The sequence below is a fragment of the Ochotona curzoniae genome, unplaced genomic scaffold, assembly GCF_017591425.1.
Source record: "Ochotona curzoniae isolate NIBS_2020 unplaced genomic scaffold, NIBS_Ocur_1.0 scaffold_3835, whole genome shotgun sequence".
NCBI lineage: Eukaryota > Metazoa > Chordata > Mammalia > Lagomorpha > Ochotonidae > Ochotona > Ochotona curzoniae.
In genome coordinates this window covers 16,337,603-16,365,175 of record NW_024467114.1, presented here as the reverse complement: position 1 = coordinate 16,365,175, position 27,573 = coordinate 16,337,603, and the positions used below count along the sequence as shown (strand labels likewise).

Here is a 27,573-nt window from a genome sequence, read left to right as displayed (position 1 = left end):
TGTCAGCATGACTAAAAGGTAAGCACCATCAACAAAGGTTGCTTGACTCGATCCAGAACACACGGTAATGTGCTGAAATGAATCATCTAGATACTGAGGCAAAGAAAAGAAATAAAACGAAAGCAAGGAAGAAAGGAGCAGCTGGCCATAGTAAAAGCTGCTGCACAGCGGGAGAGGCTGAGATGTTTAGAAACGTTGAAAGGGTGTTGCGTAACTTCCCTCTGATAAGGACTACAGTCTGCAAAGGCAAGGGACGCCAAAAACAGAGTAATCAGTTTATATCCCAAGTTTATATCCTCCAAGTTGCCTAAGACTTGGGCCACGTGTTCACAGTCCAAGTCCAAGAGAAAACTGGAATATTTCTCAGAGAATCATTTCTTTTCTTGTATTCCAAGGGGATTTAGAGAGTCACTTCCAAAGACGTGAACCTTGAAAGGATTTCACAAGGCAAAATATGTGTAAAACACAAAGGCATTTAACATTTACGACTGATTTCTAAACAAGATTAAAAGGGAAAATTTCATACTTAACAACCACTTAGACAAGTCATATTAACACAAAATGAAAAAAAACACAGGTACAGGCATTTAGCCTACCCACTAAAATGCTTCTTGGGATTTTCACAAACCCGTATCTGGATCGTATTCAGTCTGAGTTCTGGTTCCACTCTCAGAGTCCAGAGTGTTAACATGCACCATTGGAGGCAGCAGTGGTAGCTTAAGCGCCTCATCGCTGACATCATTGCTGGAGATCTGGACTGAGTTCTGGGCTCCTGGCTTTGGCCTGAGCCAGTTCAAGCTGCTGCGGGCATGTGGGAAAGAGACAGTAGAGATGGCAGCCCTCTTTATTTGTCTCTCAGTCTCTGCATCTTTCAAATTAAAAAAAAAATGTGTTTAAATGGGAAAAATTCCAGAATTGGAACATAGCTAGCTCTTGGGTAGAAGGAATAGCACAGGCCTGGCAGCACCTGCAGTCTTGCCTAAGCTAATTACCTGGAACTCAAAGTTCACTACAGCCTCAACTGTGTCACTTGTTAGCCAGTGTTTTACAATGAAACATTTTTAAATAAGGAAAGAAAAACCTTGAAGTCACCAGAAAGGAAAGACTTGGAAGTGTTATAAAATCCTCACACCTTCACTTTTTATTGACAACAAACACCAGCCTTTTCTTCTATGACCACAGGCCCACAAGGGGTTCACAAAACTCTTCTGCAAGCTAAAAGTCCATCACTCAGATTTGGGAGGGAGGAAGAGCTCCTCTGGCCCAGTAAGGCACTGGATGCTCTGCATCACTTGCACCCACGGTCACATCTTACACCCAGAAGTGTCCAATTTAAATAGGTCACGTTCCAGAATAGGAGCCCCTTACCTTCTAGGGTAGTGTAGGGCTCAGCCCTCTTCAGTTTTTCTGACCGCAAGCTTTGGCTGGCCTCACTCTGGGTTCCCTGCATTGGAACTGGATATGCATGTTGAAGACAAGATTCTGGTTGCAGAAAAAAGCCAATCCCCATTCAATATCAGAGGGCAGTGGCCATGCCTGCCATCCACGTGTAGCTCTTTCTCCTCATCCTCAACTCCCCAAAGCAACTTCCCTGATTCTCTTAGTTAATTATGTTCTAACTAGGTATTTCAGGCTCCTTTTTGCTTTGATCCAAGGGTGATAAACATAAATGTAGAAAGTGCACTGCTGGGCTAAGTACTGTTTCCTTGAAAGAGTCTGAGCATGATTTTTGTACTGTATTTCCATTTCTGCAGGTGAGAATCACATGGGCTAGTTTTGGCTGCAAACATGGTGAACATACAGTTAAAGGCTCCTACACACATATACACAGCCTTGGAGCTCTTTACAAGTTTTGATTTTTCCAAGATGTTTGAGGACCTAAGTCAGTCATCAGCTGGATATGAAAATTCCTCATAAACATCTCTGATGAAGACTGAATTCACAATCGCATTTCAGATACAAACACACCAAACTCTTCAGCACCACAGGGCCGGGGACCAAGCCTAGCAGCTGTCAGAGATGGTGGTGTCTCCTGGTTGATCCCAAGCCACTCTCTTATCATTCATACAAGCACTATATTTCCTAGCTGCTGTTTAACTGAACCATTTTTTCTGCTTGGCCATCATTGCTCATCAAATGGTTTGCTGAAATTGTAACATATTATATTTACTACATTTTCCTAACCAATTTGTGTGATGACAGCATCAAAGAAGGTATCAAGGGCTAGCGCTGTAGGGGAGCTGAGCAAGCTCAGCTGGTGCACATGCTGGAGTGCAGGTTCAAGTCGCAGCTGCTCTGTTTCTGACCCAGCTTCCTGCTAATGCATGTGACTGAGAGTTTTGTTTCTCTAGGCCCAAAAGCTCTGCCTTCTGCCACTGCAGTTTCCAGCTTTAAACTTAATGTATTAATGATGTAGCTTCTTCCAAAAGCAAAACACAGATGGGTGTGTGTCCTGAGCACATTATTATTTAATCTACATCAAGATGTTTGGTCCTACCTGGGCTCCTGGTTTTCATCTGTGTTTTATTACAGGGGTCTTAAGTTTGTGATAAGGAGTTAGAGTCCTTCACTGGATACATAATCTGAGGCATCTTGAAATGGAAGGGAAGGAGGTAGTCTTTTGGGGGCCAGGGGTAAGGTGGATGGGGAGAGAGGTTACAGAGCGCCTGCATACAGTAGATGAGGCACACTAAAGGGCAAGGCTTCATCATTATGTACCAGGCAGCCACTTAAAACCACAGGATTTGTGTGTAACTGAACTAATGAGCAATATCAATCTGCTCACTAATGAGTTTAGTGATTTTATGTCAGTTTCTTAGCTTTTCTAAACCTCATTGTACTTCGGTGGTTTTTAAAATTCTATAGGTAAAAGAGACCACACCAATACTGCTCAACAAGAAATCACAAAATGGATACTATAAAGGGTCATGTTCATTCCTGCCACATGGAGCATGCAATCTATCTCCATCCTTGTTACCACTGAGCAGTAAGATGTAGTCAACCAATCAGTCCATTTTATTTAGGTAAGCTCACATGACCTAATGATTTGAATATTCAGTCTTTATATTTGCCCAAAGCAGTCATCTCCTGATTGAGAAAAAAGCAGCCATGATAGACAATGATGGAGCTCCTTACCAAATAGCACCCGTGTGTCCAGAGCAGCCAGAACTGAGAGCATTCTGTGGAGACAGCCTGAGCCTGCAGAGAAGCGATGCAGGGCTTCCTCATGTAGCTACCAGCGTGGAAGCAGGCAGAACAGGAACTACTTCCAAGAGCCAACGATGCTGAAGGTGAGAGCATGTAAGGACAAGACAGGCTACACATTGCCAAGAGCGTGGCAGTTTCTCAAATAGATTAAGCATATACAGCCAGTAAATCCACACCTAGACAGACCCAGAAGAAATCAAATCAAGTATTCAAGCAAAAACTTGTACCTGAACATTCTGTAACAACCCAACTGCCAAAGATGGAAACACCACGGACATCCACCCCAACCAGAATGCAAGACCAAACAGAACGTGGTATAGCAGCACAATGGAATACTATTTGGCCATTAAAAGGAATGAAGCACTAATGTTTGCCACAGCACGAATAAACTTGCAGAAGTTATCTTAAGGGAAACAGGCAGACAAGCAAGGATGTGGGTTGCATGGTACCCTTTAAATGAAGCAGCTGGAATAATAAAATCCACAGGCAAAAGCAATGGATCAGTGATGTTCAGGGGCTGGAGAGAAGGCAGGTGGGAACTGAAAGTTTCACAGAACTCTGTAGGGAAATGGAAATGTCCAGTAACTTGCTGCTGATGCTGTTTGCACCACAAGGGAAAATGTGCTAAATGCCACTGAACTGCACCGTTTAACATGGTCAAAACTGTAACGCCTATGCTATCTGCATCTCATTATAATGCTCTTACACGAGAATGAACCAGCCATGCTCGTGTCCAGGCCATCCTTCCCCTCCTTCCCCCGCCTCCTGTGGGTTGTCCTGTTGGTGCCTCTGAACAGGAACACTGCAACTAATGAGCCCAAGTGTCAGCCCAATATAAATGACGGCGAGGCGGGAAGAGCAACAACTTGGAGCGTGGCTGAGGCCCTAAAGAGGAATGTCCACCATTGTTCGCGATTATGGATCGCATCACCCTTTAATAGCAATTTTTATTTAATCAATAATTTCCATGCTGAACAGACAGCCCTGTTACAAAGAATCGACAAGCAGGTACTGATAGCGACAAGCCTCGTTATTAATCTTTCCTCTGCCAGCTTATCAGCCAAACTACTGTAAAAAAGCACCACCAAGATGGATTTTAGAGGCCACTTCTCCCTCCCCCCCCATTCTTCTCCCTTCTTCCACAACATTTCATGTAACACAGACGCTACCTTTTATTTGAGTAACCCATGACTTGAGCAGCATAAAAAGGCAGTACACATTAAGCCATTTCACAAATCAGCAGCACCTAGACCACTGCTCAGGGTTAGCCATTATAGGCTAATAAATCATACTTTCTCTTTGAGTTGTCAATCGCTAGAGAGCTTTGTACAAGTGCTGGTATCTGTAACTCCATAAAGGCTTTTCATCTTGAAATAAGATGCTCTGGACTGATAACAAGAATAATCCCCTCTTGATCAAGAGACAGAAAAAAAAAAAATCTGCATTTTACCAATTAAAGCTGCTGCCAGAAGCCAAATGGTTTACTACGAAGGCTCCAGCAAAGTTTATCTCCGTAAAACACGAGGAGGAACGCAGTGAGGGCCCTGCTTCGGTCCCAGCATGATTGCTTCACCTGGCCGTGGAAACTGTACCAGAGGAAGAAGGTGTAAGAACTGTGCTATGTCTAGACAAAGCTGCAGGAAGACCTGCTTCCCACGAACCGGGGTCCCCTCGCCTGAGCTCGAACCTCACCACGCATCAAAGCACAAGATGGTACCCGAGGAGGCACTCTGACTATGCCAGTGGAGTGGAAAGAGCTGAAGAGAATAAGGCTGGGCCAAGTGGGGTGAAGAGAGTCTCCCCAAAGACATCCTGTGACAAACAAGACAGCTGGTGCTGTTTATTTTCCTGATTGGGAAGACACTGTCAGAACTCAAAGGAGGCTAGAACTTAAGCTAGAAAATAAGATACACCCCCAAAGAAGAAAGAAAAAAGGTACACGTGATCAACCACAACTGTCACTCACTAGCCCAAACACTTGACCAACAGCGTAGCAGGTATCTCCAGACATCATCAGAAAGGATTCCTCCCACAACCTTGACACACTTAAAGAGCGACAAGAGAACTTCATAGCTCATATGCAATGACTAGAAACCACACAAACAACAGATGGGGGCTCCATGGGCAGAACCACATGCCTGGTGCTCAGGGACCAACCCATAAAATGTCAGACTTCTCTCTGAACATGATCTATGACGTCCACGTTAGCTGCCAACACTATAACAGGGAAAGATCGCCTAAGTCTGAATACAAAACTAAAAGGATTTTCGCTGGAGATGTCACTTTTGGCCCTGCCCCAGCACACCCTTGCCCTTGTCAACACATTAATTTGTAGCTGTTGAAAGTCTCCAAAGCTCAGCCCAAGATCTTTCTGAAGCTCACGTTGACCCAAGCCCTTCCTCTCGTGGAAAACATTCAGTGTGACCCACTCCAGCTACAGAAGCAGTCAGACTCCTAGAGTAGCAATCACCTTTGCCTTGTGGTTTTACTTCGCACTACCCTTCTGCATTTCAGACTTAGTTTGGTTCTGCCCTAATTGCATGATTTACTCTAAGAATGATGACAGTACTAACAAAAGATTTTATAATCACCGTGTATCACATATTTAACACAAAGAAATCTCAAAAAGCTTCAGCTTTTTGTTATATTAGCTACAATGATACATAAAAACCTCCTGTACTATTAATCTGTTCCTACCGTCGTGCCAACATACAATTTTCAACATCTCTACTCATGGCCATTCCTTGATAAAAGCCACCTGTTTATTAAGGAATATGTTCAGATTCAGCTTTCTTAAGACTCTTTCCTTCCTCTTCTGTAACCTGTTTTTCCACTGTCCTGTGGTGTGCTATTAATGTTCTTAATATCCTGCCCTTATCTTCCCCCCATTCAAAGGGTAAACATAAAATGTGTGTATTAGGTCTTTTTCTCCCCATTATTCCCACTTGACCTTGAACTCTCTGGGTCTGGCAAGCATGCTGCTTCCTCTTCTAGACATTATGCCTGTAATTTGTGCAGCAGGCACAAGGTGGTAGTACTAAGTTGTAGCAGGTAAGATCAATAGCGTGTATGTCAGTCCATGAAAATAATTAGCACAGTTTTAAACTTTTCATGAAAGTTTCCTTTCTGTCTCCATTCTTAGTTTGACTGAGTTTACTGAGATTACTTCCCACAGGTTCTTTCCTTGTGTTTGAATAATACTTGTGTCTATAGAGCACTTTTCTTAGACAATCTCATTCTGTCTACATAAATAAAGAAGAAACTTGACTAGCAAAAGCCTGTGAGGTCGTAGAGTGGATATGACCAACAATCTCCACTTTCAAGAAGGGAAACTGAGGGCTGAAGTTGCTGGATGTCTTGTGCGAAGTCACAAGCAGGTTGTGGCAGATACAGGACCGAGGGACAAGTCTCCAACATAGTACTCAGTGCCCTTGCCATCTGTCACTCTGATCAATGTTATTTTTACTGGTAAACTAACTGAGGTGGAAGTGAGTGGGTGGATTAAGTTTAAGGCTTTGGTTGTTTGAGGATAGATCATTTACATTCTTTTTTCTTGCCAACTTTAATTGTCCTAGAAAACAAAACAAAAAAACCCAGAAAATCTTCCATGGCAGTATTCAGCTGATCCCAGAAAAGCCTAAATGTCCCTGAATCATCAAACTGTTAGAAATTTTCCTTCTGTTGCCAGAGCTCTGTTTTATGTCATAGCTGGAGCCTGACCCCCAGCCCTGTTTGCCATGATCTCAGAAGCTAGAGTCTCAGTGACTTCCTCTGGACGGGGTGAGGGGAAAAACAACCCAGAGCCATGGAGTCTCTTTCCACCGAGAGAGGGCTTGGCTGCTTAAGGGCCCTGCTGAGAACTGCTGAGTTCCTAACTTAGCAAATGTGGTTTTCAAATCAAGCTCTGCCAATCTACACACAGGAGCACAAGTATCGTCTAGGAGAAAATATATACAGATTTTTTTAACACCACAAGAGCGACAATTCAATGTGGAACTAAAAGCCATTTTGCACACACACAGGGGACATCTGACACCATGTGCAGACATTATTAGTTCTCACATGGAGAAGGACATCAAGTGGGAAGAGGCCAATGTGCTAAACGTTTTGCAAGGCACAGGACAGCCTCACAGCTAGGGAGCATCTGCCTCTTTGTGCTGAGGTTGACAAACGCTGGTTCTCAGTGACTGAGTAGGATTTCTAGAAAAATGTCAGGACATCAATAGAGTATAAGCCAGAACCAGGAGGGACCAGGGGCCTAGTGCAGTTTTCTCCAAGCACTTCATGAGCTAGCTAGGGCCTTCCTTGGTCAATGCCTTCGTGCAATTCTAATTTCATGCCAGCATGCCAACCCCAACAGTGCATGGAAGCCGAATGTAAATATGTACAAGTGACACAATGGATAGAACAGTGTCCAAATGTCTGTATGCCATTCTGTTTTATAAGGAAAACTGCTAACACTTTATTTGGTATAATGTGTAGGCTAATTCTCCTCCAATGGTTTTGTGACATAAAAAATACTATTGCTCTCTCTCTCTCTCTCTCACACACACACACACACACACACAGGAACTCAGGTTCAGATGGCGCCATGTGGCATGTCTAGAAGGAGGGTAGGCCTTCAACCTGGTTCTTCAGCTTTGAAATTCACATTGAACTGCCATGTACTTTGGTGCACCATGTCTTTCCTAAGGTAGTTGCTGAGGGTACAGTGTATACTCTAACTAGTTGCCAACAGTTGCAGACTGACTGCTCAACAGGGCATCATGAGAGCTTGCGGGGGCTCCAGACTGGTGACAGCAGCGGGCCAAAGTATTCTTTCAGGCTGCTGCTCTCTTGCCACTACCACTGCTTTTTAGGAAGTCCTATGAAAGTCATCTGCAAGGCTTGTATTGCCCTACCGTGTGTTCTAGCCATTTGCAAAGCCTGTCTGAACATTCTTCATGCACTTCCGTCCCTTATGAGTTGCAGGAATCTCAGCCACCCCATAGGGGCTTCTCCTGGTCCTGCCTCACACTGTTCACGGTGCTCTTCCCTGCTCTTCTGTCCCCCTTCCAATGACACTGACTGCAACTTGAGGGGATTCAGTCTTACTTATATATGCACCCTTCCCAAAACTGGGGCTGTGAGTGCCACACATATTCTGGGAAACTTACTTGTGGCAGAATCCAGAATCTCACAGAAAATATCAGCGGTAATCAAAAAGCTCCCCAGTGGGAGCTTTTACTGAGCTTTTACTCAGATGAAATTTTGGTGAAATATTTCAGGGTGTTTGTCATGAACAATAAATTTCAGGGACTAACACACTGTCTCTTCCTGGATCCCAGCTGGGGGTAGTCATCCACAACTGGAATGCTATATCCCAGCGTTCCAGGCGGCTGTCAGCCAACGGATTGGCACTAGAGATGAAACCTGCTTGCCATCCCCATCTGAAGGATGTCCAATTGAATTCCTGCACTCTGACTACAATTAAAATCCACAGAATCAAAATCTTTTGGCCAATCCTCACTCATCAGGCATACAGGGGAAGAAGAGGGAGCCTCCTGGCTTTAGGCATGTGTAAGTCCCAGTTTAGTAACAATTAATATAAAATAATCCTCAGATAACACACGGAAGTCACAAAACCCAACAACACCGCTCTACTCTCCTCCCCCACTCCACCCGGCGAACGACAAACTCATAAAACAAGGAGAGACAGAGTGACCTTGTTCAGACCCTCTGTCTGTTTCTCATTAGGCCTACTGCATGTGATCTCGGCTTGGCCTTGGACGTCAGGGACAGCGTTCATTTTCACGGCTGTTTCACAGTATGATAAGTGAGAAAATAACGTTCCAAAGGGTCAAACGGTTCCAAGGAGGTCATCCTGAGAGTCAGGGCAGAGATGGGGCTGCCACTCAGAATTCCAGCTGGGCCTGGGGTGTTGGAGCTGGAAGACCACACAGCCCTCATGCACCCTCACCCCCTGTCTAACCTCCCAATTGTCTCTTTATGGGAATAATTTCTGCAGGTACAATTTAGTCAATAACTTTACAAAGAACGTAACCCTTAAGGCAAAATTGTCAAATGAGGGCTTTGAAGTTTGCAGTTCTTCATCTGTATTTTACATGCCGCGTTTTCAAATAATTAGAGCAATAAATTAACTAGGAACTCCATGTAGGGGAAAATATGATCAAAATCTCTACTCATTCATTTTAGGTTTTATGTGCACACAAAACTAATTTCTGCCTCATATCTGAGACCCCTATCGCATCTTAAACTCAATTTTCTTAGGTAAGGATATACAATGTAACTTTAGTGAAAGGATCAAAATCAGATGGAAAACATTTAAAATGCAAATTTGGGATCATGGCATTAATATGAAAATAATGTCTTCGAATCCCAACTCTTCATGTTTCTACGGAGACATCAATTCTTCACAAATTAGATAGGTTTCTTTTATATCTAAATCTCTGTATTTAAAAGAAAACCTTTCATTTTCATACAGAGGTGCAGTATTTGTCTCCGAATTGCAGTAAAGGTGATTACAAATGGATTCTGATAAAGCAAATCTCAGCATGCTTTGAGAGATCAAAATTTGCAGAGTATAAAAGCATTTAAAAACCAAGTAGGTGGTTAATCATCTTACAAAAAAAAAAAAAAAAAAGAAACGTTTTTGATGCCATGCTCAAAAGACATACATGGATAATAGCAGTACCTTAAATGCCCCCAGTGTTGAGTTGGGTGCTAATATAAATAGGTCGCCTGTTCTCTGTCATTCCACCCTATACAGAGAAGACAGTGTCCCCCAGAGTAACTGCCAAGGCCCTCTGCAAGGTTATTCTGCTGGAAATTGAACTGAGAATTGAAAAAAACTTGGTGTTTTGAAAAGACTTTTGTGGAAAATATATGTATCATTTGTTGGAAATTGGACAGCTTAACTATTGAACTCCAGGGAAAGGAACTGTACGGACACTTTGACTGACTTGGGTAACAAGCAGGTGGTGATTAGATTGGACTTCAGCTTTTGCCTCTCAGCAGGGATGTTTTAATCTTTGCTAGTTAGTAACTAGTGGGGTTTACAGTTAGACCCATATTCTTCATGTTAATCCTCTTCTTTTCAAAAAGCTTCTCAAAGCTGGATTGGTACACACAATGCCAATCACACTGTGGGGTGGGTTTCAGAGATCTTCACACAAACCTATGCTGCGGGCTGCGAATAGCTCAGACACCTCAGCTATCATAGAGTTCAAGATGGAATTTTCTTCCAAGACAAAATTAAAACAAGAAGAAAGCAGATCTCAGCAAGGATTGGAAGCCAACAAGAAGAAGGAAAAAATAAACCAAGTAACATTTCAAGAACTGATATTCTCCAAGTGTCACAAACATATTTAGATTTAATACTCATGTACAGCAATAAAGACTGCTAGGTTAATTCTAAACTAGAGAAAGGACCATGGGCTATCATCTTGTGTTGAGATATTAGAAAATGTGGTTTTTAGATATCAAGAAAAAACCTGAAGTTTGACAAATCATTAATTCAGTGTTAACCAAAGTGGATTCAAATTAATTTTTCTTAACAATATACTTTTCTTGTTGCTTGCTATTTTAACTGCCACCAAGAAAGGAACAATATACAACAAAAACAATTACCAAAAATGTGCATCTCTCATTTTTAGGTTCTGAACATAAATTTATGGCAACTTTAGTATTAGCTTGAGAGTAATAAAGCACGCTTATAATTATCCTGCTGAAAAGATAAAAATTAATTAGCTGTGCTAATGATAAGAAACCCAGCAGCCAAGCTAGGAAAAACACACAAACGGAGAAAGAAAGGAACTTGAAAGAACGGAGAGGAGAAGGGGAAGCCAACATTCAGCCCAGCTGTACGGACAGTAATGGACGAGGCAGTCTTTTCAAGAGTGCATGGAGTGCATCACGCTGGAAATGAGACTACCGAGCGCGCAAAGTCGGCCGAGTTCCTAATTCTCTTCTTCAACTTTGTGATTTGCTAATGTGAAACACATGTCTCCCTTTTGCACCAAGTTCAAATAACTCTGGAATTTCAACCGTGCAGCTCAGCGACTGAACCAGAACAAGGGGAGAACTTGTCAGGATTTAAGAGCTTTCAGCAAAGCCCTTCAATTGCAGCCAGCACCCTATTCCACGGAAGGATATCAATTATAGATAGTGACTTGCTTTAGCAGGCAGTCGGGACTGTCAGACACTAGATAGACAACCATGAAGAATCATGAATCTTTCTATTAACTGTAAGGGGGGAAAAAGAATGGGTCATGGCTATAAATAAGGCAGAGCATCAGAATGGCTTAACACCTTGCCTCTTGGTTGGATGTAGCACAAAAATTCAACTAATTCACAAAATATCATCTCTATAAGGCATGTCAGAGGAATGGAAACAGTTAATGCCTTCCTGGGCCCCTAAAATAGTGGACTTTGCAACTGATATTTATTCCATCTGCCACTGAAGTAATTAGGTGGACTTGAAGTCACTATTTCTTCAATCAACAAAATATAGGACACCTATTCCCTGCCAGGCCACCGCTAATGCTAGGAGATACACTCCGGAGCGCAGGGCTGCGTGTGCGTGCGTCATACAAGGTAAAATCCATTGAGATGCGCAAATTCAGAATTTCTACACTTCAGACAACAAGGGAAAAGGTGGAAAATAGGTGGCCTAAACTGGTAGTTTTATTTATGCTGTTTTAAATTATAATGCTAATGCATTTATTTAAGTTTACTTGGTCAGCTAATTCATCACAGGTTAAAATTAATATTGTGTAGAAAACATTTTGATTTTTCTTTTCATCCTGGTAAGAATCTTTTTCCAACATATTTGAATTTTAAAAATTCTTGTATGTGTATACTCAGGTTTTCTGAAGATAGTTCTGATACTATGGGTAACAAGGGCAGCTTAAGTAGCCTTGCCTAAAAGATAAAAACAGATTTCTCTTTGAAAGCATCATCTAGAATCCTCACCTGTGGGAGTAAGCACATCTGGGATATTATTTCGGCACTGAAAGCGTTCAGTTAGCTAATTCCATACTCAAAAACAAGGCTACTTCACAGCAGGCTCTGAGGAGAATGTAGAAAAGGCTTTTATTCTGTTCCTCTTTTCCAAACAATGGACCCAGGACTGCAGCCCCTGGACCCACAGAGAGGTACCCTCCAAAAGGCATCAAGAGACTGTCAGCCCATAGCAGGATGCTTTACAAGGAGAGCAACCCTGGAAGAACTTTCTCTGCGAGGGCAGCGTTTATACAAATAGTTCTCTTTATGTTGGTTACTCATTTTATCATGAGTATTCTGTCCGTGTCAAATTTTACTTTTTGAGAGTACTTCTCGACATTAAAAACAGTCCCAACTCCCCATTGGCGTTACAATGTCTTTGTGGTTACTATTAAAATAGTTAGCAGAAATAAAGGGCCATGAAGCCAAGGCTTGGCTTAAAAATAACACTTGCATCAAATTAACAAGAACCCGATTCAGTCATGGAAAACTTTAGAAACATATCTTAATTAAAAACATTTGACTTTCTAGGATTTTTGCTGTACTCAGAAATCAATCAAACCTTCTATACCATAACACAGCGCCATGATGAAATGGGGCGTTGGGTTAGTCCCGCAGAGTACCCAGTGTATATGGTCCTCAAGGCCTGGCAAGCTGCACATTCAACAGCACAATATAGAGGTGGGTGAAGGGCTTCAGAAAGCTCATGGAAAATGTGTATTATGAAAAAGTTGCAAGGATTTCAAAATTTTGTACTTTATACAAATAAACAGCTCTAAATCCATTTTTTCACGAACTGTCCGATGTACCCTCAGATTACATCAGATGGGCCAAGCTATGGAAGACATGCTTCAAAAGCTCACGGGGAGAATGAAGTGTGTGAAAGTGATTTTCTAATTTTAAGTGTCTTAGTAGAAGAGCTTACCAAGAACCACAGGCCAATTAGAACTGCAGTTATTATAAAAGAAGATGGACAGTCTGTACACGTACTTAAGCGTGTAGGTATCTGTGTATGTCTGTGCATGTGTAGGTGTCTGCGTGTGTGTTGGGTAGGTGTTTGAGTGTGTCTAGGTAAGTGTGTGTACACGTCGCTGTGTATGTATGTATGTGTTTATGTGTATATATGTAGGTATGTGTGTGCAGGTGTCTGTATGTGTGAGTAGGTGTCTGTCTATAAGTGAATGTATGTGTAGGCATCTGCATTGGTATGTCTGTGTGCTAAGCAGGTGTGTGTGTGTGTGTGTGTGTGTGTGTGTGTATAAGACGACACACCTGTCACGTCAGATTTTCCATCACATGAAAAGGTTAAGAAAATGCAACACCCTTAGGGATTTAGCAGGACCCTGTCCTTTTGCATAAAAGCTGTAGAAACCTGTAGTTTGTGATTTGTGGTGATTTACACGTAGTCCATGTCAGTCGCTCTTGGTCTCCTTTTCTGGGGAGACCTCAATGGCAGGCAGGAAAGGAACAATCTCAGGGAAGCACTGAGCAGGTGTGGGGTTGGGTCAGCTCCTGAGGGCACAGCATTATCAGAAAGAACATACAGCAGAGTGAGTCAGAGACTGCAGTACCTCGTTTGGTAGAAGACGTAGTTTCTGACTGCATTGTGGTTTCCAGAGACATACATCAGAAAACACATTTCAAAATGCATGCAACTTGGGGCCAGTGTTGTGGCTCAACAGGCTAATTCTCCACCTTCAAGTGCCAACATCTGCTAAGGGAGCCAATTTGTATCCCAGTTTTTCCACTTCCAACCCGGTTCCCTACTTGTGGCCTGAGGTTAGCCAAGTCCTTGTACCCATGTGGGAACTCTGCATGAAGTTCCTGCTTGCTGGATTCAGATTAGCTCAGTTCTGGTTATTGCGGCCATGTGGGGAGTGAACCAACGGTTAGAAGATCTTTCCTTCTCTGTCTCTCCTTCTCTCTCTATAAATCTGTCTTTCCAAAACATTAAACAAATCTTTTTTAAAAAAAATGCATGCAACTTTCCTGTGAAACTCTTAACTCTACAGAGTCCAGAGCTGTACTGTGACTTGTGCTGAGCATCTACTGACTTCCTGGAGTACTAATGGGTGCACAGAACAAGGGGAATTTCCCTCGGGTCTGAGGGTTTGGGAGAAGAAGGGAATCTGTCACCTCAACGATTTTTTCTATTGTTGCTGGGTCCAGGAAGGGGACTCAAACTTGGTTAAAAGGTTAATAATAATTCATGTCCAGCTTACTATTACTCAATAACCATCAAAGTCGCTAACTCAAGAGTGTTTTCTGGCTTACAGGATCAGAGTCATTACACTCTCTATTGAAGACTTTATTGAATTTTACACTAAGCTTTAGCTGACTGAACAGGTCAAGCACCGTGGCTCCCAGTTTTCTTTATTCTCAGAAAGTCATAAAGCCCTCTCCAGTTTGCAGCTTGCCTCGCTGAGAAACCTGACTCAGCGCAGGGTCAGAGATGCCGACCCCGGTGGAAAGGGCAGCCTGCTTGGGAAGCCCAGACCCTGCTCACTGCTCACTCACGTGCACAAGCTGCTCCTGGGTGTCGAACTCCCTGGCACAGCCCTCCCAGTGGCAGTTTGTCTCGTAGATGACTTCAGGCTCCTGCTTGCTTTCATCTTTGTCCCCTTCCTCCTTGACAAGGGTTGTTCCTTCTGGCTGTTCCTGCAAGGCCCGGGAGGGAGGGTGGGAAGGGGGCAAACAAGGCAAAAGAAATCAGACTCCATGGGAGGGAAGATGAGAAGAAAGCACAGCCTGATTTTTCCTGTCTTCCTACAAGTGCAATGCAAGTTTTCAGTGAATATAAAACAGAGCCCAAGTCCATCAGCTGGGCTCTCTGACCTGCTCAAGTCAACCACGTGGCATTAGTGATGTGCACTTTCTCAGACTTTTCCAATACGCTTTGTGAGATAGCTCAAAGAAGACTGATGGCACAGACTGGAGGCCAATTTTTGTTGCATTGGAAACAAAGAATTTGTCTAAAAACAAAAAACAAAACAAAAAGCAGATATATGGCAAATGGGATCCATGAAATGAGCAATTCAATTAGATCAAGAAATCTATACCTAAAAGATGGACCTTTTATTTCTGTTGTTTTAATATATTAATTGATTCTTAATTTTTAAGAAAGATTTATTGATTGATTTGAAAAGCAGAGTGACAGAGAAAGAGGGAAAGACACAGAGACATCTTTCATTCAATAGTTCATTTCCCATATAGTCTCAACAGCTAGGTCTGGGCCAGGTTAAGCTAGGGGCCAGGAACTACATCCTGGTCTCCTACATAGGTGATAGGGACCCAAGTTCACGGGCCATTAGCCACCGCTTGACCAGGTGTATTACAGGAAGTCGGATTAGAAGCAGAGTAGCTGGAACTCAAACCAGCACTCGAGTATGGAATGGGCAGCACTGTTATAAAAAGAAGCTTAACTTGCTATACCCAATGCTGGCCCCTATCATTTTAACTGAGGGATATATTTTATGAATTCTTTCAAATCTCTTTTCCTTGCTGTTTAGAAGTTGCAAAAAAAAAAAAAAAAAAAAAAACAAACCACAAACCACATACACATTCTGGAGTTCTCAGGGGGCATAATACCTGAATGGTTTAACCTCTGCTATTCCAGAATACACTATCTGCCCAATGCCAGGAACCCAGAACTGCAGTACCCACATAGTCACTGAGCAGTAACTGGCAAGACAGCTGTGTAGCAAAACTGAGGAGGAGTAATGGGCTCTAAAAATCATGACAGCAACTCAATCCATCCTCAGAACTCTCGTTGGAACAGCCACATTAGAGCCCCATCCAGATGCTGTGGTCATCAAACCCTGGCCCAGATTCTATACGAAGAAAGAAACATTCCTGCAGCTCTTGCTCCTGCGTAGGGAAGGATACCTCCAGGAGATGCTCCTGGGGGCAAAACCACCCGGCAGCAAACAGAAAGGAGGAGGATTTAAGTGAATCTAGATGGGAGTGTCTATATTTCTTCTTGCAGAATTCTGGGGAGAAGAACAGAATCTAACCAGATCGAGGATACTTGTGCCTTGATTCTTCCCGGCGCTCCAAGCTCTCCTGAGCAGGGGGAAATGGCAAAGTAAGAAAAAACAGGACAGCATGGAGAGTGCTAAGACAATTGAAAATTAACCTGCTGTATGACTTAGCTATCTCACTTCTGGGACTATATCCAAAGGAAATGAAATCTGCATATGAGAAAGGGATCTGTAATCCTATATTTACAGAAGCACAATCTACAATAGCAAAGATATAGAACCAATCCAGACGTCCATCAAAAGAGGAGTGGACAAAGAAACTGGGGTATAGCTACTATATGGACTACTATTCAGCCAACCAAATAGTCCCTACTAAAGACCATTATGCTAAGCAAAACAAGTCAATCCTAAAAGGACAAATATTTATGGTCTCTCTGATATAAGGAAGCTTTCATGCAAAATACAAGATCATTAGCCCTTTTAATATTGCTTTTGCTACATCTTAGGGGAGTTGATATTTCTGTTTTTATTTTCATTCATTTAATAAAATGCTTTTGTTTTTCTTACTAATTTCCTCACTAACTCATAAGCCACACAATAGCATCATTTGCTTCAGGAAGGTCTTTGACTTTCTTCTTCACTTTTTCAGTGATACACTGGTCATTCAGTAGCATGTTATCTAACTTCATGTTGTTGTAAATTTTCTATTTTTTCTCTGTTGTTGATTTTGTTTTATGGCTTTTCATTTAAGGGAATGTATAGTAGCTACGTAGTAGAGGCTATCACATACAGAATTGAGGAGACAATGCAGTGTGCATCTCTACTTCCAAATCAAAGATGGAATCCCAATAAAACTGTTGAATGTATCCTGACAACAGTATGCTGGACTCTCTTCCATTTGCCATGCTTACAATGTCAGGATATACTTAAATAATAGAATGATGGACTTACAACTGATGGTGAAGAACTATACTATTGTAATGACATGGCAAAAATTAGTGGAGGAGTGGGAAATCCCAGAGTCTATGGAACTGTATCACTGAATAATAAAATAAGTTAATTTATAAAAAAGAAAAAAACAAGAATATGGTTTGTTTAGGAAACATCACTAGCACTTCCACACCTCCAACGTGGGACTAGGATTTCAAGAATCTAAGCTCAAGTTGAGAAATAAATAGTGAAATCTGCTGTTTCTGATCAGCCAAAGAACGATCCGACTGCTTAACTGGAGTTGTCTGATCTCTTAAGCTGCCTGCCTATGAAGAATGTACACCTCACTCAGCTGTCTGCACTGCCTGTGCCTGTTGCTGAGCCAGAGAAACAAATGCTGTCACTCTATCATTGGCCTCTTGCCAAACACTTTGTAGCCAAGATCAACAAAGTGGCAGACAAGATCATGCTGTGAAAAGATACCAGATCTTGAGAGGGAGTGAGGGAGGAGGGGGCCCAAAATGCCAGTTTGGGGAGGGACAGAAGCTGGCCCAATGACTCTGGCTGTCCTACCTGCTGTCCCCGAGCCCCTGGGCTGGGGAGGTCTTCATCAGGCTTGATCTTGGATCGCTTGTTGTGCATGGGGTCACCTGTGCTGCTCACTGCAGACTCACTTGTGGGCTTGCTCTGCTGGTCACAGATGCAGGGCCAGGAACAGAAAAAGTAAGTTTTGATCAAGGAGTGGGACCATAGTTAAAACCTGTGACTCAAGACAAGCAGGGTTACTTGGCAATAAAACAATGAACCCTCATATCACTCAACCCCATGATATAAGTGTTCAAATAATGTGTTCAAAGCTGCAAATACACTTGTGAGGCAGTTCTTCGAACTCAGGACCTCAATCTCTCCACAGCTTTTTAAAGATCCAGAACAGAAATGGAGTTTCTCAGTGCTACAAACTCCAATGATGTATTTAAAAAAAAGAAAGTTCTGAAGTGTGCATGAGAAAATGACCAAATAAGGACAATGTACTAGCACATTCTGTTAGGATTAGATGGGGCTTATCAATGGTACCCATGTGGGTCAAGGCCTCAGCAAGAAGTCTGTTTTCCCACCCATGAGGAAATAACTCTGGAACCAGAAGCTGCTGGTGGATAAGCAGTGTAGAGACAATACTTTCAACAAAGCTGAAGACTCGTGGCTTTGGAGGACAGGATACCACTGGAAGTCATGGGAGAACTGTCACAGACCCATTGGCAGGGCCCAGATCCACTAATCAACACAGACCTGTTCATCAACTTGTCTCTCACCTGTGAGTTCTCAGAAGGGCCGGAGCTGACCTGGATGGGGTTCAGAACTGTAGGGATCCCTGGAATAGGCCTCTGTGTTGGAAACGTTGGGGCTGGATGGATGAGTGGGGGGCTGTGTCCAAAGGCTGACCCCAAGCTTTGCTGCCGGCTTAAGATCTGCTGATGCATATGGAGGGAGACAGGCGCAGAAGGGTAGGTGAAGCTCAAGGCGGGGCTGCAGGCAGGGAGAGAAAACCAGATAACCATCACTTAGAGACTGCTGCAGGTACGCTGTGTTTGCAGTCTACCATCCCAAATCACAGTCAGACTGTTAAGATGAGAAGGCAGAAATGATTATTGCCAAACATCATGAAAACTTCCAGGAGAAGGATGACTGAGGGGAGACAGACATGCACACATACACACAGGCCTGAGACAGGACTCAGCAAAAGAGAAACACAAGGCATCAGCTCAATAATAACTATTTATTGCAATAACACACTTTATATATATAAAAAAAGAGAATGAGTGACTACATGCTTTATAGGACTTTTATGGGCTCTTAGTTCCATACGTTGCTGTGCATGGAGCAATTCCTTTAATCTTAGCTCACACAGCGCGCTTTCATATGTCTCCAGATCTTATTACAAGAGGAAAGAAAATCAATTGGTTAAATGTGTTTTGAACACCATGCTTGTCATATCACTCATTTGTTTGTAAAGATGGAAAGCTTGGTTCATCCAGAATGCCACCTAAAGGATTTCCATCAGTGCCGTCTGGTTATAGAAGCCGATGGATTAACCTCTCCCACTGAAATCGGTGATCAATGGGCTTCGATGGAGGAATATTCCGATGGGAGAGCACAGCTTGCTCTCTAGCTAAACAGCATTAAATGTCTATTAAAGCCCATTATGCATGCTAATGCCTGTCACCACTTTATTATGCCACAGTATTTCCCAGGCTGCGGGAAGTTCTGAGGGAGCATTGATATCATCTAAAGATTTCTTGACTACCACGCAGTACCAAGTCATTTTTTGTTGCCAGCCTAGTTTAGGCGTCAAATTTTTTCTTAACAGAATGGACTACCCTTGAACATTTTGTCAATGACATAAAAATGCATGAAAAACATTAAAAAAACATTTTTAAGAAAGAATAAAGTTCCGAAGTTTGCAAAAGAAAGTGGCCATTTTCATTTTCCACACAGTGTATATGTGGAACAGAAATGCACTCATGGAATATTTTTATAAAAAATACACACCATACACACATACTGTGTAATACTCAGAAAGAATCAAGGTTTCTTATAGTGTCAAAGGTAGAAGTCACACAAGGTACCAATCTGATGGGTTAATTACTGTTGCTGTTAAGCATATTAATTGAGAATAAAATAATTACAATAACAAAATTCAAAACCATTTCAACAATTTCAAGTAATAATTCCAAAGATATACTCTGCTCATTAATGTGACTCTACACTTTGCCTATTTGACTACAATCCATAAAGGACAGCTTCAATGGGATTATGTGACCATTATTCCTAGAGGACAACCTTACATTACAATAGCTTGCCCATTTAAGACGGAATATCATTAAGAATACCCTAGAATTTCCTTAGGCTTTGAGGAACTCTCCTTTCATTCTGCATTAGATTTCTGTAACAAAGGGAAGCAGAAACACGGTGAAAACAGTCATTGTTCACAGTAAGTTAGGGAGAAATCAGTAATAATATTCCGTTTCGACAGCACTATAGTTTCTGCCAGTGTTTCCAAAAGCAACCATGAATGATTACAGCAAGACTTAGCGAAGGGAGCTGTGGGGATGATTGATAGGGCATTAATCAAAAGATGCATATCTGCCTCGGAATTTGTTCACAAGCTTTCTTCTAATAGCTGATTTCATGTTCACTGAGCTCTATGCCAGTTTGTCCAATTTATTTTTCGGTGTACAAGCCATTCATCAAAAAAACACAAGGATTTAACTACCCCCCTTCCTTTCAGTGAATGAGTATTACTAAGTATAACTACCTTATTCTGTTCATTAAAGAATCGAAAACCAGAAGATCCACCACTTCATGTGCAAATGGAACGTCAGAGACTTTGCTTACACACACACACACACACACACACACACACACACACACACACACACACACACACCTTTGTAGACTTCCAGGAGGCTATACTGTCCAGCAGACCAAGAAAGGGCCGCTGAAGGTCATTATGCATCCAGTTCTGACAGGTACTGTACTGAGGAGTTTACAAAGTCAGCAACTGAGAACCAAGGCGATTAGTATGTCCTCACTTTTATGTATAAGTCACGCATACATAGGAATAGCCAGACATGACAGGGACATTTTTACGGGGCCGTGGGAGAGAAGACAATAATAGGGTCATTCCTTCAGATCATGATCCCCACTCCCCCAATCTCAGGGTATTAGGGAAGGATTCTGGCACACTTTGGAGAGTCACCTTCGGGGGCAGCTTTCTCTCTGATCCAAGGAGGTGATAAAGCTTCTCTAAAATCCACACCCACTAATGCTGGACTGTAAGGGTGTTTCACTATGTTTGTGGAAAACTGAAATTAGAAGTTTACTCTGGCATCAAAGAAAACAGGAAATACATGTCTTATCCAAATGCTCATTTTTTATGACCTTGTAGAAGTTTCTACACAGGCACTTATTTCAATATTTTGTTGCACCAAAACCACACTTTTAATTACATTATTATGAACATGTTGAGCTACCCTGTATGAAAGGAGAAAGAATGCACAAGTGATTTTAGCTTCCATGGCTTATCAGAAATGAACCACAACAGGAACACCCCCTTCTCCACTGGCCGAGTTCTGGGTGATGGGGGGTCTGACAGGCTTTTATGCAGCCTAAAGGAGCTGGCCCAGGTCCTCCTCCGGCTGCTGGCTCCTGTGAGCGGCTCCCAGCAAGGGGCAGCTCTAGGTTACAAAGGCTATTCAAGAAAGTTCTTGGCTCTGCCACACATCACTTAGTGGATATGGGAGTGCAAGCTACTCTGTTCTCAGAATACAGGCTGCAGAGCTCATGGAGTAAGTCTTCCACTGAGAAAGGAAAGAGATCTTGTGATTGCAAGACCTGCAGCCAAAGTGCCCTTTGCATCCAAAAGTGCCACCCACATGTACCTGCAACCCTCTTCTATAAGATAAATGGATAGGAAGAGCCTCCTGAGGGACAGTGGTGGCTGACACACCCAGCTGTGCCTCCTAAGCACAAGCCTGAGTGTAGGGAAGGCACAGCAGAGCAGACTCGTTGGCATCTGCACTGGAGCCCTTGCTCTGTCCTCTTCACTTCCACAGCTCAGTGTGGCTGCAGCTTCCATTCTGTCATTCTGGCTCCAGCTTCAATGACACCTCCTCGGAAGTCTTCTTAGATCAATAACCCCATTGAAACGGACCCCCTCTGCACTGCTCCATGATTCTAGTCTCACCACAGCACACAGTGTTCCCTGAAGCTACATTCTCTCTCCGTCTAGAAGGTCAGGTCCAGGTGAGCTGGACACTGCTGGCTGGCACACAGTAAGGATTTAATATCAAATTCACGAGTAATTATTATTAAGCCTCTTTTGTGTATTATTACTTTCCCATTGATACTCCCCAAATGACTATGAGCTCGGTGGCCTAAAATAGGTCCTACTACTAATTGGCTTACAATTTTGGGAAAGCTGGATGTCTAAAACGGGTGGGCATGCTTGCCTGCTTACAGTGTTTGCATGCTGTGGGCTCTGTCTCTCACATCCTCTGGAGGCTCCCCTTGGGCCCCGGCTCAGGGATCCATAACCCTATGCCCTTCTCTATCACTCTGACCTTCCTCTATCCAAGAAGGACCTATTTTGTGGCCACACCAGGACCATCCTGGTCATTCCATGGAATCTCCTTAAGTTGATTCCATCTGGAGATTTCCTCTGGTATATAAAGTTCAATACAGAGCGGGAGGCAGATGCCTTTGGGCGCCAATGCTTTGCTACTGCCCAAAGAAGGGACATTTCAAAGTAGTAAAATATGCTCTCCTTTGACTGGTGCGATCTGGCAACCGGTCTGTAAAAAACAAGAGGACAAAGCCAGCCTCTAGATTCACTTCCTGCAACAGCACTGTGGCAGCTCAGTAGAAACCTGGGTGATTACCTGTGTTGGAATTTAAACGACAGAGAGGAAGGCAAAAAGGAGGAGGAAGGCAGGCAGGCAGGAAGGGGATATCATTATGTTGTTAGAAATGTTTCTGCAAGTCACATCCAACCTGTGCAAAACTAACTAAAAGCTCAAATTTAAGAAAATTTTTTTTTCTGTGGTTAAAAAAAAAAGACGGAAATATTTCTGTTAGAATCCCTGGTAGGGTAAAATTTTTCTAGATAGTCCAGGTATTAACTCCACAATTTCCTACAAAGCATTAATATTGTTAAACATTTTTACAACTCTCAACGCCCCCTCTAAAGGACACAGTCTGAAGTCTAAAACCCTCTATCCCAACCTGACTGCTTCAACATTTTCACATTTCTGCTCACTTACACTTTCCTTATAAGTCACTTGGAGAGATAATTTCACAAAATTTCCTTTCTTTTAAACAATTAGTTATTTAGAAAAACTTTTTAGTTTCAGCTTCTTTTCTAAATATCTATGTGAAAGATGGACTTAAGAAAAACAAAAATAAACACATGGTTTGTAAGTAATGGTCTGTGTTTAGTTAGTCTGATCAGTACAAGCTATTAGATATTTCAAGTCTTCCTAAGCAATGAGCTATCCTAGTCACACGATCCCTTAGGTAATGGCCCACAGTCAATACCACAGAGTAAAAGACCAGCCCATAGAACTTGGGGAAGCACCCGTGTGGAGCTCTCTCCTGCGAAGATGCACCCATATGTCCTGCCCCCTACACAACTTGCAAGAGAATTTTCAAGAGCATCTTGATACCAGTGTTGCGTGCAACACACTTTGAGAGATGCTTACCTAGGACAAGAAGCTGCTACAAAGCCAAAAACAAATTAATTCAGAAGGAAAAGTTCTCCCATTTTTCAAAGACTTAAGTGATGCAATTCTCCAAGTTGGATCCTTGATGAAAGTTTTATTATTTATTTGTAACCCACTTTGAATGTGTTTTGGTAGGACAATTGTTTTAACAAACCTGCGGTACGTTAATTTGAAGGTTCATTTATTTTGCTAAAGAAACAAGGAGCAAGAGGTAGATTTCAGTTTACTGTACTGAGTGTTTTTACAGGCATTTATGAGATGCCATGATCCAGGTGCAGAATTCTGAGCTCATCAGAAGAACAGGAAGTACTCCACAGACTCAGCTCAGAGCTGAGTTAAAAGCATCAACAACGCATTGTCTGAATGTCAACTGCTTCTTGTGTTTTCCAAAGATTTAAAAAACAAAATTCCCCAAATCTGAATCTAAACTGAGACATTATCTCAGACACCTTCGTTCGCCACTGGGTGCCCTGGCTCCTGACTCCTCTTTCTGGCTGAAGTGATCTCTTAGGAGACGCTGAGAGCTCAGCTAACAGTTCCTGCGACCCACTGCAAGACATGGATTGAGTTCTTACTCCCCAGCTTCGGCCAAGGCGGGAAGTGGGGTGGCAGGGTGTAAATCAAAGGATGGACATTCCCTCTCTGTCTCAAATACATTTAACCCCAACCCTGGCCCTAACCCTGATCTCTTTTATTAGTGTCTCTTGTGGCAAAATAACGTTTCATACAAATGAGCCACCAGGTCACTGCGGACACAGACAATACAGACCGGGAGGAGGATCTTGGGTTTCTCTCTCCTTCTCTCTGTTTCTTTGAGAGGGACAGAGAATGTCCATCCTGAGATTCTACACAGCCATTTTTATTTCTGAATCAAATAATTATTTATAATCAGAAACCTACATATTAATTAAAATTAACACATATAGTTCCGACATTCATAATCATGTTTGACTTTCCAAAAAATATTTTTTATACAAGCAGAGTGACGACAATCAACATTTGCAGAGAAACCCTCGTGATCAATCAGTTAATCAAATTCACACTTAGGGTCCAGCACAGTAGCCTAGTTGTTAAAGTCCTTGCCTTGCACAAACCAGGATCCCAAATGAGCATCAGTTCCTGTCCCACCTGCTCCATTTCCCAGCCAGTTCCCTGCCTGTGGCGTGGGAAAGCAGTAAAGCTGGCCCAAAGCCTTGGAACCCTGCACCTGTGCAGGAGACCCAGAAGAAGCTCATGGCTCCTGACTTTGGATTAGCTCAGCTCTGGCTGTAGTGGCCACTTGAGGAGTGAACAAGCAGATGGAAGATGTTTTTCCTGTCTCTCCTCTCTGTAAATCTGCCTTTTAAATAACAATAAATAAATGTTTTTAAAAAACACATTCAATTCCTGAAAAGGTGTGCAAGTGGGGACATTAGAAGTTCACAGCATAGAAAACCATTCATCAGACATTTATTGAACTCTGCTACACATACAGGAATTCCAAAGTCATTAACATGCAAATAAAATTGATAAAACCCAATTAAGACAGCAAATGAGAAAAGCCATAATGGAGAGAGAAAGTAGGTGTGTGTTTCAGACAGAAAGAATCTTCCATCTCCTGCTTCATTTGCTTGAATGCCCAAATACGCGGGCAGGCAGAAACCAGGAACCAGGAACTCCGCCCAAGTCTGCCATGCAGGTGGCAGGAACCCCAGGCTAGCATCAGCTGCCTCCCAGGCGCACTATCCAGAAACGGGATTGACGGCAGAGGAAAACTAGGCACTCTGATTATAGCACCTGGGCGCCTCAAATGGCTGTTTGGCCTGCTGCTGCGTCCCTATAATGTATTTTAACAACACTTTCAGCAATTCTATATATTGTGGGAGTTAAGAGGATCAAGGATGAGTTAGATTTTTAAAAAATGGTTTAATATATACGTAAACTAGAACAATTTGGCTTGTATCAATTTTATACTGGAAGGGGGAAGTAAAGATAATTATAATATTGAAGAGTTTTGTTTTCATGTAACAATGAGGGAGAATTGGAATGATTCCAAATGGCTGTATGGCACTGCAGTGCACTTCAAAGTAGACGTTTCTATTTTATTATTCAATGATTTCAACTAATATGACATTTTCGCTCTTTCTTTTTTCGAGATTTATTTATTTTTATTGGAAAGGCAGATATACAGAGAGGAGGAGGGACAGAGAGGAAGATTCTCCATCCGATGATTCACTCCCCAGGTGGCCACAACAGCTAGAGTGAGCAGATCCAAAGCCATGAGCCAGGAAGGAGATTCTTCCGGGTCTCTCACACAGGGGCAGTGTCCCAACGATTTGGGCTGTCCTCAGCTGTTTTCCCAGCAGGAAGCTGGATGGGAAGCAGAGCTGCGGGGACCAGAACTGGTACCCATATGGGATTTTGGCATGTGCAAGGCAAGGACTTTAGCCGCTAGGTTACCATGCCGGGCCCTTAATTCTTTCTTAAATGACAGTTTTCTCCTAGCATGCCCACTCTTTCACCGAATGATGGGCTGGGGTTTTTGTGTGCTGATGCAGCACACACGTCGGGGGGGGGAGGGAGGCCGTGGGAACCAGCACTGAGCCCCCACCCCCTCACCTGCCATGGCTGCACACACAGGTTTGTGCATCTCCACACTCAGCCCTGCACTCTCAGTGAGCTAGAACGGCCTGCACCAGGCAGTGGGGATGGACGATGGATTAGTGGACAAAACCACAGCAGAGCTGTGGTGTGGGTGGTGATGGGACAGCCTGAATCCTACGGCACCATCTTTCATTTCAAAGGGAAGAGTGAGGATGTGGCATCTATGGGTTCTTAGGATGTGTGTCGTTTCAAAAATAAAACCAACTCTTCCTATTGGCCACATATGATCTTTTTTTCTTCAATTCCCTTGACTGGTAACACTCTTAAAGGTTACTCATACAATCATATTAGGATATATTATTTTAGGTCAGGGCACTGGGATTAAGAAACTTGACTGCACTAAGCCTTGTAAGTTGAAGAAACCAAAGATATATTTGCTTTTCATTATCTCATTCTAACTCTTCTGTTCATGAAACCAATCCTGAAGGTAAGATAGATACCAGCACCATGGAGAAAACAGGGGGGCAGTACAACTGAACAAACAGACTTCAAGAGAGAGAGGAAGTGGGGGTGAGATGGATTCTAATGAAAACCAAATTCCTGGCTACTCTGTGGCCATTGTACCAGTGAGGTCACCACTTCTGGTTGCAGCTGCGGAATTTACTGCACAGCTGCTGCCATTTATTCATTCCAGTTCTGCAGAGAACAGGCTCACAGCTATCGTTATGTGATCCGAGTAGGTATGGCACACACATAAACCCATGTGCTCCAAGAGCAAAAACAATAAACACTTCCACTTCCATCCATTAAAAATTCCCTGTGACAATTTACTAGAAAATCCAGTGCAGACTCAGAAATAAACAGCACATACTCACAAAGTGAACTAAGTATTCCAATATCGACTCTCAGATATATATATATTCTGAATAATGTTCTGGAGAAAAATACATTTGGCTACATGTGATGAAAACATTCAAAAATGCTATTTGCCATTAAGTAAGAACAAATATTAGCCAACCAGACATGAATCCTGACCCCTTCACACGCCATGATTATGAATAGCAGGGACATGCAGACATGGCTATAAGTCATGTATTCATAAAAACATAATCAATTTCTTTAAAACATCACCAGGTATTATTATTCCCCTGTTGTAATAAACAATATTTCCTACCCATCCTTTTGGTCATTCTCCCATTTGAGGAATGTCTAATAGAAAAGGAAATATAATTTGATGAATGAAAAGGAGGTCAAAGTTAGACCCACCGGGTAAATTCATGCCCCAGGGCCTTCATGTACTGCTCTTACAAAGCTGCAGAAATCCCGCAGGGAGGGCCATCCTGCTAAAAGACTGGATTTCCTGGCCAGCCACCTGAATCAGGCCCTCTGTGCTATTCCTCCTGGAGTTCTACCTGGTATCATTTACACTACTGACCAGCATGTCATCAGGTTTTCCCAAGTTTCTCAAAGGGGGTGGGGTCACGTCCTTCTGACTGATTTGGGCAGCCTCCCTGTCCAGCACTGTGCTTAACATGTAGTTAAAATGAGTTGAACACTGTGGCAATGAATAACTGACTAAAAGAAGTGGTATG

General features: G+C 42.6%; 1 protein-coding gene across 1 annotated transcript in view; it reads right to left on the bottom strand.

Moving 5' to 3' along the window:
- GLI3 (GLI family zinc finger 3) overlaps positions 1-27,573 on the bottom strand; it is a 223,533-nt gene that overhangs the window by 37,183 nt on the left and 158,777 nt on the right. The window contains exons 7-9 of the mRNA XM_040964715.1: positions 18,431-18,644; positions 17,694-17,807; positions 14,728-14,868 (exon numbers count right to left, since the gene is read on the bottom strand). Coding sequence (XP_040820649.1) covers positions 14,728-14,868; positions 17,694-17,807; positions 18,431-18,644 — 469 coding nt within the window. The remainder of the gene's footprint in view (positions 1-14,727; positions 14,869-17,693; positions 17,808-18,430; positions 18,645-27,573) is intronic.